Raw genomic sequence first — 18,367 nt, 5'->3', positions numbered from 1 at the left:
AATAAAATATATTATAAATGAACTAAGCAGCGGATCAGGTTTACAAAAGCACATTTATTCTTATCTGTCAGCCTCTCTGAAAATTACATTAATGCTCATAAACTGCTGTCAAAACAGCCATTATTTAAATGAGCGCCAGACGGGCAGGGTGAGCAATTAAAGAATTAGACTTAAATTATTTCAATGGTCTTTAGTCTGTCACTGCTAATAGAATTGTGCATTGAAACGGCAGTGTGTTTTTGGATGAGAATTCTTGATTTGTGTTGCCTCTGCGTTTAACTTTATTTGCAAATCCCATTAGTCTTAAAAACGGTGCATTACACTGGCAATTTGATAAACAGATGGCATGACTCCCTACCTCACATCTACCACGGCACTCCGCCCTGAATAAGGGAAAACATCATTACTTTCACTTAGCAGCCTTTACTCGCGAAAAAGAACCAATTACCGAAAACAATGCTTTATCATATTTCTGTTCGTCCTTAAGAAGACTTGAGAGTAAAACAACAATATAATCTTTTGCTTACAATTCTGCAATGCGTTCTGTTTATATAAGCTGTTTTGTGCTACTAAATGTACAGTGAAAATATCTGGAATATATACTACTTTAAAAAGAAAACACCAGAAAGTTTTTACAATATTACAGTCAGCATTGTGCAAACCTATATCTATTATTAATGCACTCTTAAAGTTCAACAATCTTTGAGAAGATGTGCATAAACAAAGTTTCCCACCAGCCAAAGTCAGAAACTTTTTGATGGGTTCTGCCTTTAGCCTCCCATACAGCAATAAAGTGGTAAGAGATGTACAAGGTGCCAAATGTTCAAGGTGAACATGTAACAAAGTGTAAATAGCAGCCAGTAGTGGCAAGCATGATAGGAGAGTAAAGATCATAAATGATGGATTAAGCCTGACACATGAGGTCTGAAGGCAAAGAGCCCCACCTGTTTGAGACCAACACAATAAAATATCTTCGTTGTCTCTGTGCTTTTAGGTAGTACCCATGGGGTGTTTCGTTTGTAAAGGACAGCCTATTACATGGGTAGGGCGTTTCAGTGTAGCAGCTGAAACTCATACCATGACCTTGGCTAGGCACACAGGCAGGTGCTCGAACAGCTACAGCAGGAGTCAAGGTGCCAATGTGAAAGTGACATATTTGCAAATGCATAGAAATGTGACCTTTGCATTTAACCCATCCAGTGAATAGTGAACACACGCACTTCAAGTCGTGAACACACACACACATACACAGAGCAGTAGGCAGCTATTGGGGTTACGGTGCAAAAGTTTGCACAGTCGCAACCTGCCAGCCCCATGAGCCAATCCCCACTATGAATAAAGCCCTGGACTGTCTCTTAGTCTCAGACAGTATGCTCACAGATGACACACAGTCCATTCACTGACAGCCTGATGCAGTCTCCTTGGTCCACAAGTTTTATTACAGACAATTATCTGGCTCGCTCCTAAGCTGCAGTGCGAGAGTGCACACAAACCAACCCCTATTTTCGTGTTCAGTATAGACAGACACATTTTCAGTACAACTGTTTATATAGAGATAGTAAAATTTTGTGGTTCTATGATGGTTTTATTATCTAGTTACAATCAACTTAAAATAACCACCTGAGCAATGTTTGTGCGAACCATGGTATAAGTGGAATAATTGATGTGTTTGGCTCCATTTCGCCTTTAGAACTGCCTTAATTCTACCTGGCATTGATTCAACAAGGTGCTGAAAGCACTCTTTAGAAATGTTGGCCCATATTGATAGGATAGCATCTTGCAGTTGATGGAGATTTGTGGGATGCACATCCAGTGCACGAAGCTCCCGTTCCACCACATCCCAAAGATGCTTGAGATGTGGTGACTGTGGGGGCCATTTTAGTACAGTGAACTCATTGTCATGTTCAAGAAACCAATTTAAAATGATTCGAGCTTTGTGACATGGTGCATTATCCTGGTGGAAGTAGCTATCAGAGGATGGGTACATAGTGGTCATAAAGGGATGGACATGGTCAGAAACAATGCTCAGGTAGGCCGTGGCATTTAAACGATGCCCAATTGGCACTAAGGGGTCTTAAGTGTGCCAAGAAAACATCCCCCACACCATTACACCACCATCACCAGTCTGCACAGTGGTAACAGGCATGATGGATCCATGTTCTCATTCTGTTTACGTCAAATTCTGACTCTATCATCTGAATGTCTCAGCAGAAATCGAGACTCATCATACCAGGCAACATTTTTCCAGTTTTCAACTGTCCAATTTTGGTGAGCTTGTGCAAATTGTAGCCTATTTTTCGTATTTGTAGTGGAGATGAGTGGTACCCGGTGGGGTCTTCTGCTGTTGTAGCCCATCCGCCTCAAGGTTGTGTGTGTTGTGGCTTCACAAAAGCTTTGCTGCATACCTCAGTTGTAATGAGTGGTTATTTCAGTCAAAGTTGCTCTTCTATCAGCTTGAATCAGTCGGCCCATTCTCCTCTGACCTCTAGCATCAACAAGGCATTTTCGCCCACAGGACTGCCACATACTGGATGTTTTTCCCTTTTCATACTATTCTTTGTAAACCCTAGAAATGGTTGTGCGTGAAAATCCCAGAACTGAGCAGATCAATACTCAGACCGGCTCGTCTGGCATCAACAACCATGCCACGCAAGTATTGCCTTTAATCATAATTTTTACATGAATTGTGACCATTTCAGTCCAGTGTTTGTTCATGAAAGATGTGATTAAAAATCAAGGTTATTCCATCAAATATTCACTTTTGAACTATTAAAAATGTAAAAACATTAGCATTTTGTTGTTGAATAATGAATTTGAACTTGTTTTCTTTGCAGTATTCAAGATCTGAAAAAAGTTCAAGTTTTAAGTAAATAAATTTAATTGTTTTCTTTTTTGAAGGGATTTTACTGAAATGTTGTTGGTAGTTGACAAAATGTAACAAAAATGAAAATTTTACTAAAAACTACCTATAAATAGAAAATCTAGAAAAACTAAAAATAATCTCAATTTTATATATAAACTTTCTCCTGAGTTTTATTGTTTAAATAAAATGCTCAGATTGTTGCATTCACCAAGAATGAAGATATAAAAATCGCAGAGCCCTTGAAACTGAATGAAAAGCACTATTTCGCAACAAGCCCAGATGTCCTTGTTTCTTTCATTTTCAATGATAGACCAAATTTGCTTTCAGTTTAAAGAAAGTCTATCCTTGAGAGAAGCATACTATATATGAAATCAGAAGAATGAACATTTCAAACTATATCTCCAGAGAAACATGAGCTATATAGTACAGGCTAAAGCTGAAAGCCATGCATTATAGATGCTGAGCAGTGCCCACCACAAAAGTAGACGGGAAGATAACTAATATGGGTAACATTTGACAATCGTACACTGTTGAGATTACATGATTGATTGTGTTGGCCTGATACCCCAAACACAAACCCTGTTGCGGAGTGAGGATGCAACATTACATCATGAAAATCTTTTTCTTATATACCAAATTCCCCAGTAAGCTTTCAGTGAATCCAAACTTGAACAACCTTCAATAATTGTGTTTTTGTCTCTAGGTCCCAGATTGGGGTTGGAGGCGCTGTAATAGCTTAACGTGGTGGATGAATTCGCAAACTGTGAAACAACTAAAGAATATTACAAAAGCCATTAAGCAATGCCCAAAGCGGACACAAAGCTCCGACAACATCAGCATGCCCCGGCACGCAGCTGGTCCTAGTGATGCTTATCCCTCAGAGACGGACCCAGAACAACTACAGCCACTAAATTACATTAATATCACAAATTGGAGTCAGGGGTAACAGATAGCCATAGAAAATGAATAACCACTTTTGCCAAGTTTTAATGGAATTTGTCCGTGCCATGCAAATTAGTCTCTGGGTGTCCTATTTTTAAAACGCTTGATTTGAGAAAGTAATATAATAAAACTCGCGAACTGAGCAATACAATCATGTTCACACAATTCATTAAGATAAATACCAAAGTCTGGAGGTTTTTTTAATTAAAATTACAATGAAACAAGGAAACAAATGAGCAATTTCAATGAGTGCTACAAAACGGCGGTGTATAAAGGACGAACAAAAATCTGAGATTCAACATCAGAGAAATAAAAGCTGCTGTTGCATTAAAGGCAAATAAAAGATACTTGCTTGAACATTCAAAAGCATTTGGTTCTGTATCCTCATCATTGTATTTGCCAGACACACAGTAGCACACGAGCAGTGTTTATCATTTAAGCAACATCACACATCAAGAGTGCAGATGCGCTGAACATCACCTTGACTGTGATTCGATTGTAGACATATAACGCTGCAGGCCAATAAAACACCATGACTACGAGTCTGATATTGCTTGTATACTGTACAACTGTTCTGCTCATCCAATTTAATCTGAAGGTCAGAACTAAGTGTTGTATAGTAAAAGAATGAATGCTCAGGTTTTCAAAGAAAAAGCTAGTTAAAAAAGCTAAACAGACACCCACGCCATGCACCGTACTATGATGGAGCCGCCGCTAACATCCCATCATTCCCCCTCATGTACCATTAATCACACAATTAAACAGCTTATTAACAGCTTATTTTGGTGTCGAAAAGAGAACTCATTGTCATGTTCAAGAAACCAATTTGAAATGATTCAAGCTTTGTGACATGGTGCATTATCCTGCTGAAAGTAGCTATCAGAGGATGTGTACATGGTGGTCATAAAGGGATGGACATGGTCAGAAACAATGCTCAGGTAGGCCGTGGCATTTAAACGATGCCCAGATTGCCCACTTGGCACTAAGGGGCCTTAAGTTTGCCAAGACAACATCCCCCACACCATTACACCACCACCACCAGCCTGCATAGTTGTAACAAGGCATGATGGATCCATGTTCTCATTCTGTTTATGCCAAATTCTGACTCTACCATCTGAATATCTCAACAGAAATCGAGACTCATCAGACCAGACAACATTTTTCCAGTCTTTAACTGTCCAATTTTGGTGACCTCGTGCAAATTGTAGGCTCTTTTTCCTATTTGTAGTGGAGATGAGTGGTACCCGGTGGGGTCTGCTGTTGTAGCCCATCCGCCTCAAGGTTGTGCGTGTTGTGGCTTCACAAATGCTTTGTTGCATACCTCGGTTGTAACAAGAGGTTATTTCAGTCAAAAGTTGCTCTTCTATCAGCTTGAATCAGTCGGCTCATTCTCCTCTGACCTCAAGCATCAACTGGCATTTTCGCCCACAGGACTGCCGCATACTGGATGTTTTTCCCTTTTCACACCATTCTTAGTAAACCCTAGAAATGGTTGTGCATGAAAATCCCAGTAACTGAGCAGATTGTGAAATACTCAGACCGGCCGCCTGGCACCAACAACCATGCCACGCTCAAAATTGTTTAAATCACCTTTCTTTCCCATTCTGACATTCAGTTTGGAGCTCAGGAGATTGTCTTGACCAGGACCACACCCCTAAATGCATTGAAGCAACTGCCATGTGATTGGTTGCATTAATGAGAAATTGAACAGGTGTTCCTAATAATCCTTTACGTGAGTGTATATCAGTGCCATTGTTTTGACTCAAGATACACACCGGTATTGTTTTTTATAAGGTTTGTTTGTAAAAACCACATAAATGTCCTAATATAACTAAGGCCTAATCCTCGATTAAATCTAAACCCTATCCGGGAAACCGCCCCTAAGTGCCATATACCACGTAGCATGTTTTCAGATATGACACATTTATGGGAAAATTATTACCCTTAGTTTCACAGAAAAGGATTAATGCTAGTCCTAGACTAAAACACATTTTGAAACTATGCCAGTGCCATTGATTTGTCTTGAAATGCACACCAGTAATGTCCCTTTCTGTCTTTAGCTAAGCGATGTCTGTAAACCCAGGCCTTAAATTGCATTTAGACTAGCAGCGACTAGCAGTAGCAGGGCGACACAATCTCATTGATTTTAATGGAAGCTTGGCGACTTCCGGTGCAAATTATGAGCAACTTTCGGGAGCGAGTACCAATGAGAATGAAGCAGTGGAATTTACGTCATTCATCTCTCGCCAATAACTGGAGCGGACGTTAATCACTTTTTTTTTATGACAACAAAGTCGCTTATAATGTGAATGTACCTTTAGTCTTGTAAAACATGAATGTCTCATTTATCTACTACACCACTATGTCCACTGTAGAGAAAGTAAAAAAAATGTAAAGGCATACACAGCATGCTGTTAAAGATTGCATTTTCTAAAATTAAAACAAAATAAACCAACTGGGCCATAAATCCTCATACAGTAGGCTAGTTGAATAAACACCCATATACCCAGATCAGATTCTCTTTCAACTCAGCACAAAATACAAGCGTTTGGTTGCTTATTTACAGTGTTAAAGAGCCAAACAGCCACTGTCCAAGAGTAATGTGATCTCAACTTAACTGGCTCTGAGCTTGGCAATAATGAAAATGCCTGGTTACAGGCCAGTCTCATTTTAGCAGGGTAGAAACCGATTGGATCTGGTTTCTGCAGAAATCAGTAAAACTTTTAAAGTCAGCAGATTCAATCTGACATTTGACAGTAGCCAGTCCTGTTACTGAAGCCACTTTATAGTCAAATATAGTCATATAACTCATTTTCTTATTACAAAGCTCCTTCTCTACTGTGTTTGAAAAATCTACACTCATTTAGCAAAAAACCCAAAGATGAAAGGCAGAACTTTGCTTCACAGTAAAAGCTGCAGCTGACTTCTCATATCTGATAATCCCAGACCTGATGTAGGGGTGAGCGGGGCACAAACTAACGCGGGGTTAATTGTAACACGGCTACTTTACATATTTATACAAGGCCAAGCAATCTGTGCTATTGGTCTTTTTATCTTGCTGTCAGAAGATGATCTGTGATTTTGTGAAAGGTTTTTATGCATTTACGTTAAGATATTAAACAAAGAGTGTTTTGAAGGCATGGAAGTAAATTTCTTCATCTTATGTTTTTTCGATTTCCGAGTTGGGTGTGTAAGTCACCAAATCCAACCTTATATTATTTTCTACCATTTTAAAACATGTTAGCAACTGATAGCTGGGATTGAAAACATTTTTACATGGCGGGGTTAGTTGTAACACGTACACTATGAACAGAATTTTATTGAATTATTTGTGTAACTAAATTTTCAAGCAGGTGTTACAACAAAACCTCTCTTTTTTACAATTAACCCAAATTATGGGTAAGTTATAACGTTTGCACTCCTGTCACTTTCAGTTTAATTGTACGAATAACGGTATAGGTCCCAAAAACAAACTTTAAGTGTTCATTTGTAGTAGAGATGTGTGTGTTGATTGTGTAAAAAAAGTATCTAAATTAAATATTTTTTTAAATCGTTAGTTTGTGCCCCGCTCTCCCCTACTGTACCTCAGTCATTGTTAAATTGTCTCTGCTGCTCACCATAAAATAACAAGCCCAAATGATCTGAATCGTATTACACTGGTTGCACTTTTTAATTCTGAAATTCATATGAAAATGTACAGTATAGCTGGGTGATTCTCACGAAACCATTGAAACACCACGGCACTAATGATTTTAGCTTTAAAATGTGTAATATAGTAACATTAAAAAGCATCAGAATTAACAGAATACTGTGTTCTACCTTGCACAATGTGTGATTTCAACATAAGAATTTATAATTGTAAATTGTATCTCATTTTCTGCTGAAATTCTCATTACCGCAATATGTCCGGCTGTGTTTGAACATGCGTTATGTTGTAATTTAATAAAATTAACACAAAAATATTAAGAAAAAAAATAAATGGATGTTTTGCTAGACTACTTTAGATGACAGAAAAATATTTACTGAATATTTATGTATAATAATAATGAAGAAAAATTAGGAAAATTATGTGTCTATGCCTGATGTTCTCATCCTCCGCAACACTTTTTGAGAACAGTTTAAGCACACATATAGAATTTTAATAAAGTTTGATTTTGAGTGACCAAGCACATGGACCAGTTACTTCAAGATGGCTACCAGGTAAGATCATTTTTTTACAGTTAATTTGAAATATTGTCTTGTCAGAATGCTTACAAGACATTTTGATTATCATTACCGCAACAGATGCTTATTAAATGTTAATTTAATTAATAGAAGCATAATACTTTGATTTTAAATTCATGTGCAGAATCTCCAAATTATGTTCTTTCAGGTTTGTCATGTCATTTTGAAAATATGTCAGTGTTGATGTTTTCTGACTGTTGCGGTAATGAGATTTTTTAGGACTAATTTTTTAAATTATGTTACAAAAAGTGTTAAATGATAAGTAAAAGTTTTTAAATTAATGTTCCCATTTACTACAGACTTTGTTTTTCAAGTCTGGTGGGAAAAAAGTAAATTTAAGCAATTATTACATTTTCATGCTTGACATTTTTAAAACCAAGTTTTCGTGAGAATCACCCAGCCAGAAGCATAGTGAAAAGAAATAAACAAGAATGTTTACAAATTTGTGCATGCCTATCCAGCTAAGCTATCTACATAGTCTAGAAATTACAAAACCAAAAACTTTAGCTGAATTTTTAGCTTAAGTTTAGCTGAATAATTTTAATTGACAGTACAGACAAAATCCTTACCTAATTCTTATCTTCCTTTGCATAAATTTTTCAAACATGGTAGATAAGGTTTGTAATCAGAAGATATACAGTTCAGCAAACCGTTGGTGCACAGTGTTATCTTAGTATCTGGCGGAAATAAGAGAACAGGATTTTAAAATTTAGGATGACATAAAGGTGCATGTGAGTCATGACCCTAGACTGTAAAAAATATGTACGTATTGTCTGTGACATCACCCATAGGTTTCTGAAGATCATTTTTGAAGCCAACAGTAGGCAGTGCCTGTCGTCGCCATCTTGGCCGCACTTCACAGCGCATCACTCGCAGATAACCGAAAATGGGTAAAAAGGCGAGACGTGGGTGATGATGAGGTGGCTGGTTGCTGAAACCACACCCACCTAGCTCAACTCTAGTGACAGCAGTGACTGTTCAACCGCCACTTGAGTGGCCACGCCCTTAATTATGTGCAACTGTAAAGCTTAATATAATTTTAAAGATGAGAATTCTGGTAAATGTAAGGATAGGTATACTTTATTATCCTCGAAAGGAAATTCGTTGCTGCATAGACATATGTGACCCTGGACCACAAAACCAGTTATAAATCGCACGGGTATATTTTTAGCAATAGCCAACAATACATTGTACATTATGGGTCAACCTTATCTATTATTGCCAAAAAATCATTCGGAAATGAAGATCATGTTCCATGAAGATATTTGTAAAATTCCTACCATAAATATTAGGGATGCACCGAATCCAGGATTCGGATTCAGCCGAATACTGGGCTTTTTGACGGGAAGAATCTTATATTTTTTTCCACCGAACCGAACCCTAGGCTTGCGCTCCACTGGTCGACGTCACGCGGCCGTTGATTAAACACATCAGGTGCTGACGTGGAGATAGGTGGTTTTTTTTTTCGGGTGAGCCTTAGGGCCATTTCACATTTCGTGGACGCACCTGGAAAAACTAGCGCATCGCACCGCATCCTTTCATTGTGCTTTGCAGTCGGGGTATCAAAATGCATCCCCGCCCTGCCCGTCGGGCTATCTTGACTTATAGGGAGGAAAAAATATATTTAAATGCTTATGTATTCTCTCACAGATTTGAATGGGTAATTGTGGTGCATGAAATTCAGGCATTGGGTATTTAAATTGCGTTTGAGCGCGCGCTCGAGTTTTACTTTCGCGATCGCGCAAAAAGACGCAGTACAGAAAGCAATCCGTAATGATTTGTCATGGATTTTTGTGCAAATCCTCCAACTTCGTCCTGTCAGCAGCAAGCTTTAAAGTGATATAGATTGTACGGGCAGTGAAGAGAGTGACTCTGTGCAGAATCGCTCTTAAAGCGACAGTAGCCCCTGTTTTTCTGATCGAAAAAATGATCCAATCTCTAATTGGATGATCCAAACTCTGAGTTTTGTGACCCACTGAACCACTTTTAAATGGTGAGTATATCTGGTGTGGGGATGAGCAGGAACAGTTGGTTTACATGGAAATCAATTTTTGTTGTTTGTTAAAAAAACAACAGCATCAAAACAATAACAAGAATAGCAGATTAAACATTGTGGTTAGAGACCCTATTGGCTTTGTATTGGCAAAATTTCGGCCTACCAAAAACTGAAGAGTGCCTGCCCGAAGGGCTAGCAGGGATTTTGAAATTTTGCGAGCCCTGCAATGGAATAAGGATGCGAGTAGGATTCGGTATTCGGTTTCGGATTCGGTATTCGGTTTCGGATTCGGTATTCGGCCGAACCCAAAAAATCTGGATTCGGTGCATCCCTAATAAATATATCATACATGTATTTATCATTAGTATTATGTGTTGCTAAGGAGTTTATTTTGACAACTTTAAATTAGATTTTCTTAATATTTAGATTTTTTTGCACGCTCAGATTTTCAAACAGACGTATCTCGGGTAAACATTGTCCTATTAGAATGTCATATATTAATGGAAAATGTTTATTTAGCTTTCGGATGATGTATCTAATAAAAGATTTACTCTTAGGACTGGTTTTGTGGTCCAGGGTCACATATAGAGTAAAAGAGTAAAAAACAGTTATTAAGCATTTTTCCCTATACAGGTACAAGAAAGTTTTGTATCGGTTAAATTTACACAATGAGACTTTATCTTTTAACAGAGGGAAGCAGTTTGTAATGTGAATTACATTCAAGGGTTAGACAATGTTTCAATCCCACACCGAATAAAAGATGACCACACTAGCTGACACGGCAGCCAATGGGAGATAAATACCAATCACAAACAAGCACATGTGCTCCACATCTCCTCGTACATTCACCAAACCAGTTTCTAGTTTATTCGAAAATGTACGATTCTCTCTAATAAATAATAAAATACAATGCTGCACCACCAACACCCTGACACCAGAACCACACACAACGCAAAACAATGACACCATAACAGAACCCCGCACAACACTAACACACAACAGGAGAAAAGCCTGCTGTTCACAAAGAGTAACATGCAATAACAAGTTTGGTTGTTTTCCTGTTGGCTCAACAGAGGCTTGAACATCCAATCTGGAAGAGTTTTACAACAGCACACAAATAATAAAAAGGGTTGCTTTTCCGACTCGTTTTTATTTATCCACACGTGAGCAAGACAGGTGGAAAAAAAGAAGAGCTTATCAAGAAAGGAAATGACATGCTGATAGGTGATGTAATGATGACATAGCATCTAAAGGTCAGCAGTGACAGCTGTGCATTGTGTATCAGAGCAAATCCTGCACCCTTAACTGTCCTCAATGTACTCCATCTCACCTTTTCACCTAAACTGGATGACTGAGGTATATGAACCTGATCTCACATATCACCCATGAAGCACATTCTTAAATCAGACTAAACTGATGATGGCAATTTAGCAATTTTAGGTTTGGTATTGGATTCTTAGTATCAACTCTAAATCAATGTGTGGGCGACAATAAAACAAACTATTTCATATTATATTATTCAATATAATTGTTCTCTAAAAAAGAAAAAAACGAAATGTGTTAAAATTGTTAAAAAATATGAGTGAGTGTTAGCTTCATTTTGGATGACAAAAAAACTGTTATATGCAACACACTGTCTGTGAAAACCAGACAAAAGCCTCAAAACCAAATCCATACAGTTATTGATTTCAATCTTTGACATGACCTTACAGACAATATCAATGTTATATTTTCACTGAATGTTTACTACATTATGTAGGATGATTGTTGTTTTTATTGTTAACTTTCTTTGAAAATGTTTACTGGATGGATTTGTGGATACAGATAATGGGTGCACGTGACCCACATCCACATTTAGCTCTTGTGCGTGGATTATGGTTTAAACAAATGCTTTGTAGAAATCTAATGCGTTTGTATGGCAACCCCTTACTGCACAAATTATGCCAATCTTCTCGGATTTCATAATAAACGTTAAAAAGCCAGTCAAAACGGCACCCTCATATCCGACGCAATACGACTATTATTAACTTTAGTTGCTCACTGGAAGTCTTACACAAAGAAGCTCAAAGATGGCGGCACCCACATTTACATCAAAAATAAGGTGGATAATTCAAACCTAATCCTGGATGAGTGTTCGCTCGAGGTTTGGCATGTAAATCGAAATCTATCTCAAGAGCTCCTCATCTATATTTCATTGTTTGACCTTACTACCATAATGAATGATTATTAATTGCATTGGAAAGTTAACACAAGGTAAAATAGAGTTGAGAGTTCAGTGAAAGTAAGTGGTTCATGGTCATGTATAAAAAAATAACAAAATGAGATATATTTGAATGCACTTCACACACGGAGGAACCGGAGCCCAATGTGTCATATTAGCAAGAAAAAATAATATATGCTTTACACAGTTTCATATATTAACTTGTCTCTGTGCATCTGGGAAATCGTCCAGTGAACACGATGTGCATGAGGGGAGGCGAGGAAATATTGGACTCTGTCCCTGGCAGCCACAGTCCTCTTCCTACCCCGCACAACGCTATCATAAGCAGACATAATAACAATCTGTTTAAGAAGCAAAAGGAAGCGGCTGGAGGCTCCCAATGTGCTTTGAAATAGAGTTGGAAAATGTCTGAAGGTTGAGAAAGAAACAGGCGGACAAGAGCACTTATTACATTCGGGAGACGGTTTTGAGATTGAATAACACATTGTGCTCCGTACGTGAGAGAAAACAAGAAAACTACAGATAAAAAGTGAAAGTGTTCACAAACCTGGCAAGCTCAGTTCAGATCTGGGAGACTTGTTTTATGGCATTACAGGGGTCCTGGATGCCCTACTGCAGAGTCCTGTTTTTTTTTTTTGTTTTGGGGGGGGGGGGGGGTTACTAGAATAAGTTTTCGTGCTGGTGTGGCTTCATGCAATAAACCATAAACCATGTACAGTAAAAGAAGATTTAAAAGAGTCAATGTCAATTCTAATTTCATGTCAACATGTTTTGGTTTATTTGTTAATAGTATTAGCTACAAATTTGATGTAGTGTTTTTAGCTTCATTTCTTCAGCTGTCCACACTTTAACACTATTAAATCCTTTAACAGATCTTCCTTCATGATCAAAGGAAAAATGTTGCCCATGCAGCATTCAGGGTCAGCAGGGCTCCATTATAGTCATTAAAAAAACAATGTGCTTTGTAAGGGGCCTAAGTGTGCCAAGAAACACAAGAAAACTGCACAGTGGTAACAAGGCATGATGGATTTATGTTCTCATTCTGTTTACGCCAAATTCTGACTCTACCATCTGAATGTCTCAACAGAAATTGAGACTCATCAGACCAGGCAACATTTTTCCATGGTTGTGCGTGAAAATCCCAGTAACTGAGCAGATTGTGAAATACTCAGACCGGCCCGTCTGGCACCAACAGTCATGCCATGCTCAAAATTGCCTAAATCACCTTTCTTTCTCATTCTGACATTCAGTTTGGAGTTCAGGAGATTGTCTTGACCAGGACCACACCCCTAAATGCATTGAAGCACCTGCCCATGATTGGTTGATTAGATAATTGCATTAATGAGAAATTGAACAGGTGTTCCTAATAATTATTTGGGTGAGTGTATATAATAGGGTGCTAAGGAGAAAAACTGCGTAATGTTGTGGTATCCTGGAAAACGTTTGTGACGTTTGCAACCAAACCCTCCAAATTGGCGGATACATATATAGGGCATCCAAATGAGGCATCTATTTGTAAATATCTATGGGTTCAAGATTGTACCATCTAATGACCAGCTCAGACCTGCTATCATGTGCAAAATCATATCAGTTTAACCTGACCCCTCAAGCAAAGAAAACCTAATTTTACAGAGGAAATAGGCATTTTCTGTGTCAAACTTGCCAGATGAAAAATATCTGGAGATGGCACACACTTCTTTCAAAACTACAGTTTAAACACTCGAGACACAACAGCATTTATCCAGCAGCCGCAAGATCTAAGGAATTAGCACGTCTTCCCCCAGCCCTGACTAAAACATCCTTACTTAAAATGATTTAACACTCTAGTGAACATGATACATGAAGTGATCCCAACTGTCGTCCTGCAGAAAGTTCAAGAGACATAGAGAGAGTGACACTAAGAAAGAGAGATAAAGTCCTCACTGACCTGCCTTTTATTTTTTCATTACCTGCCAGATTGAATTGTGTTAACATTATGCAGCGTGTTTTCCTTTTACTTGTCGGTGATACTGATAAAGAATGACATGATGTGTATAATCCTTTTAAAAGTAACACGGCTGACTTTCATTGCTGAACTCTGTGTCTGGTTTGTCCATTAACTGGATCGGATCCATCCTAATTCAACTATTTCAGTATTTAATAAAAAGAGTTTCATTGAAGGGAAACTCCACTTTTTTTTTGAAAATATGCTCATTTTTCAGCTCCCTTAGAGTTAAATATTTGATTTTTACCATTTTGGAATTCATTCAACCGATCTCCAGGTCTGGCACTACCACTTTTAGCATAGCTTAGCACAATCCATTGAATCTGATTAGACCATTAGCATTGGGCTGAAAAATAACCAAAGAGTTTCTATGTTTTTCCTATTTAAAACTTGTCTCTTCTGTAGCTACATCGTGCACCAAGACCAACAGAAAATTTAAAGTTGCCATTTTCTAGGCAGATATGGCTAGGAACTATACTCTCATCCTGGCGTAATAATCAAGAACTTTGCTGCTGTAACATGGCTGCAGCAGGTGCAATGATATTACGCCTATAGTCCTAGCCATACCCCCCCAAAATCGCAACTTTTTTCCGTCTGTCCTAGCACACAATGCAACCACAGAAGAGTCAAGCTCCAAATAGGAAAAATATCGAAACTCTTTGGTTATTTTTTAGCATGATGCTAAATGATCTAATCAGATTCAATGGATTGTGCTAAGCTATGTTAAAAGTGGTAGCATCAGACCCGGAGATCAGCTGAATGAATTCCAAAACGGTAAAAATCAAATGTTTATCTCTAGGTGAGCTGGAAATTAGCATATTTAAAAAAAAAAGTGGAGTGTCCCTTTAAGTTTCGAAAATTTAAGCTGTTGCACATTTCTGTCAACGTTCACATTTTATTAACTCCAGTAGTTTTTGCAGAAATATTACAAAGACAAACAAAGATATGTAATAGAGTTTTTGGTAACAAAAAAGAGCTTTATTACTATTTCTACATCAGACTAGCTTTGTGTAGTATGCTTATTATTGACTCTTAAAGGGAAAGTTCACCCAAAAATGAAAAATCTGTCATCATTTACTCACTCTCATGTTGTTACAAACGTGTATATATTTCTTTGTTCTGATGAACACAAAGGAAGATATTTTGAGGAATGTTTGCAACCATTGTTTATTTCTTAATGCCATTCCAGCATCTATGGCTATATTCACGGCAAAATTTGGTTAATGGACACACAAGTTGGAGAACGGCAATCTGGCATCTCCAATTCACCCAACCTGCATGTCTTTGGAATGTGGGAGAAAACCAGAGTTCCCGAACTTAACCAACGCTGACATTAGGGGAACATGCAAATTCCACACATAAAGACATGCCGACCCAGCTGGTGCTCAAAACGGGAACTTTCTTGCTGTGAGGCAAGCAACAATGCTATGTCCCGATCACGTGATCGGAAATCGGGCCCGATCACGTTGTTTCAGACTCGATCGGAATCGGACATTACCTCCTGATCAGGACTCGGATACATGTGTTTAAATTAGGTCAGGCACATAGGCTGAAAGTCTCGCTCTGCTCCGCGCTGGTGTGTGTGTGAACTGACGAGAAGCGAATAATGGCGTGTTTTCATTCATAGGCTTCACGCTCGTGCGTGCAGGACGACAAAAACAGATTGCACCACCAGGTTTTTACCCCTCATTTAAACGACGCGTCGATCGTTTTTGTCACCATGTGCTCAATTAATCTCATTATTTTTGAACACATCTATAGTTATGCACTGGCACAAAGTTAGACCCTTTTGACTCCACACAGAAACAGCAACGCGTGCGGCATGACATCACTTTGTTGCAGAGATGCTACAGAAGTGCTCTGTTTGTTCATAGAGTTGTTAAATGTTAAAATAAGGTGGATTAAATAAAAAATTAAGGAACATCCTGGATCTGTTTTTTCGCTCTTCTTTATTCTTTTTTTATGTATTATAAAAGTGTCGGATCGGGACTCGTTATCGTTAGATACTCAAAATCAACTCGGACTTGGACTCGAGGGAAAAAAAACCCTAAACGGGACTTCCCTAAATGCTACTGTACCAACTGAGCCACTTGTGCCACCCCTAAAAAACAAAAGTAAACTTTTAAGAAAGAAAGAATACAAAGAAATAAAATGTGTTCAGTGGCTTTAAATCTATAAATCTATCTATGCACATATTTACAGTATGCTGCATTAAGTGATGTGAAATGCCACCTTCATTTAAAGTTCAGCCCCTGCTCCATCAATAACAGGCTCTTGCCCTGGTTTGTTACTCCACAGAAAAATGCTCACTACTCGGCGACTTGCATTACCGTACTCTGTAAACATTAAAAAACCAATAAGTGCAAACTATTAATTTAACACATTAACTCAAACAACAGGCCTGGGCAGACTAACATGTGCCAGCAGGCAAATGATTTCTCACAGCCTTGAACGTCCCTCCAGGTTTACACCATACAAACAGAAACAGTCTGATGAAAGACACTGAAATAGCGGAGCAGCAATGCTTCCAGCTGTTTTTAGACCTGGGTCAATTACTGTACTTCATCTAAAGATGGGTTTTATTTCATCCCCACCATCACCGGTTATCTTTACTTTATAGTGCTTAGTTTTCAAACAATATTAGATTTGCATCATCAGCATCCCACGTTTACCTACACTATGAGAAGAACAGTTGTCACTGGGGTCATAGGCCCCGGGGCTCAAGCACCCACCGAAATGGCCGAGCACCCATGGAAATATGCCAGATATGCTCAATTAATTTTAATCAAAATTAGGGAGCTCCTTTGCCAAGCAACCTAAGAGTTGCATGAAGTTGTACTGAGCACCCACCGATAGAAAAATAAATTGCAGCCCATGACTGGGGTGGTACTCTTTCAAAAAGTACATTTTTACCTAAAGGGTGCATATAGTACCCAGTAGCTAAATGGTACATAATATTAGGGCCTTTTTAAATGGTACCGTCCTATGGACAGCTTCTCTACCTTTTCTTCTAACAGTGTAAATGTAGCTGTTAAAGTTAACAACCAACTAAAAAATCCAGAAAAAAACAAAACTTGCTAAAACCAGCACGACATAGTTTTACAGTCTAAAACCACCAAAACAGACTATTTAACGCAGCTGAGAGTCCGACTAACTAATTTTAAGCTTATTTTTCTACATACTAGTGCTTCTATCAGAAGACTCACTAACCTGGTTAATGATGAAGATGCCGTAGTCGATCTTTTGTCGGCGCAGGATTGGATGCACGTAGTGAAGCCAGTACTTCAGGTGGTTGTCTCTGTGTCTGAATGGGATGATGATGGCCACTTTCTGTTTGGGCCGGCAGTCTGAAGGTGTGTATTTGCCCCCTTCTGTCACATTAGGGTTTTCTCTCTGTACCCGCTCCAGGGTTATCGGGGTGCTGAATTCGATGAGAAGACGCCCCACTAAACAAAACAGAGGGTCAGCGAGTCCTTATGAGAGCATTTATGAGCACTTACTCTAAGAAGAGCGTATATGAGTGTTTTTGTGTTGATCAAAGTAATAATATGATCACCATCAGAAGAAGGGTTACAAAATTTCATCCAGTCGCTTTTGCTTTTTCACTGACCCAGAGAACTTAAGCTAAAACAGCCAATCAATAAGTGAAAGTGAGGCTTGAATATATGTTCACACACACAAACTTTGTATTATGGGCCGTACACACCAAACGCGATGCCTCGCGTTCATTGTGTACACAGCATTACACTACGACTTATTAGCATAACTTTATATGTTCCTGTAGATCAATTACAGCACAAAGATTGTGTGTTCAATCCCAGGGAACACAAATATTGACAAAATGATATGTCTTGACATTGAGCATTGTAAGTCACTTTGGATAAAAGCATCTGCCAAATTCATAAATGTCAATACTTTTGTCATGGAGGCCTCTACAATACCCATTTGCTGAGGCATCCACACAACTACTGAATATGCATGGAGGGCAATTTTTAGGTAATGAAAATTTTAGGTTTCTTTTCTGATCATTAAAATACCATTCTGGTTAGATTCCAACATATAGGTAATCAGTTATGATAATCAAATCAAATTTCTGGCATTAATGATAAAAAATTACTCATCCCTTATTTAAAGGTC

At 38.4% G+C, this 18,367-nt stretch overlaps 1 protein-coding gene across 1 annotated transcript in view; it reads right to left on the bottom strand.

Annotated features, from left to right (window-relative positions):
- The window catches only part of b4galt2 (UDP-Gal:betaGlcNAc beta 1,4- galactosyltransferase, polypeptide 2), a 166,851-nt gene that overhangs the window by 63,091 nt on the left and 85,393 nt on the right, over positions 1 to 18,367 (bottom strand). Inside the window, exon 3 of the mRNA XM_055201800.2 lies at positions 17,441 to 17,676. Within this exon, the coding sequence (XP_055057775.2) occupies positions 17,441 to 17,676 (236 nt within the window). The remainder of the gene's footprint in view (positions 1 to 17,440; positions 17,677 to 18,367) is intronic.

This window comes from Misgurnus anguillicaudatus, chromosome 2, assembly GCF_027580225.2.
Source record: "Misgurnus anguillicaudatus chromosome 2, ASM2758022v2, whole genome shotgun sequence".
Lineage (NCBI taxonomy): Eukaryota > Metazoa > Chordata > Actinopteri > Cypriniformes > Cobitidae > Misgurnus > Misgurnus anguillicaudatus.
This window is presented reverse-complemented; position numbering and strand designations above follow the sequence as displayed.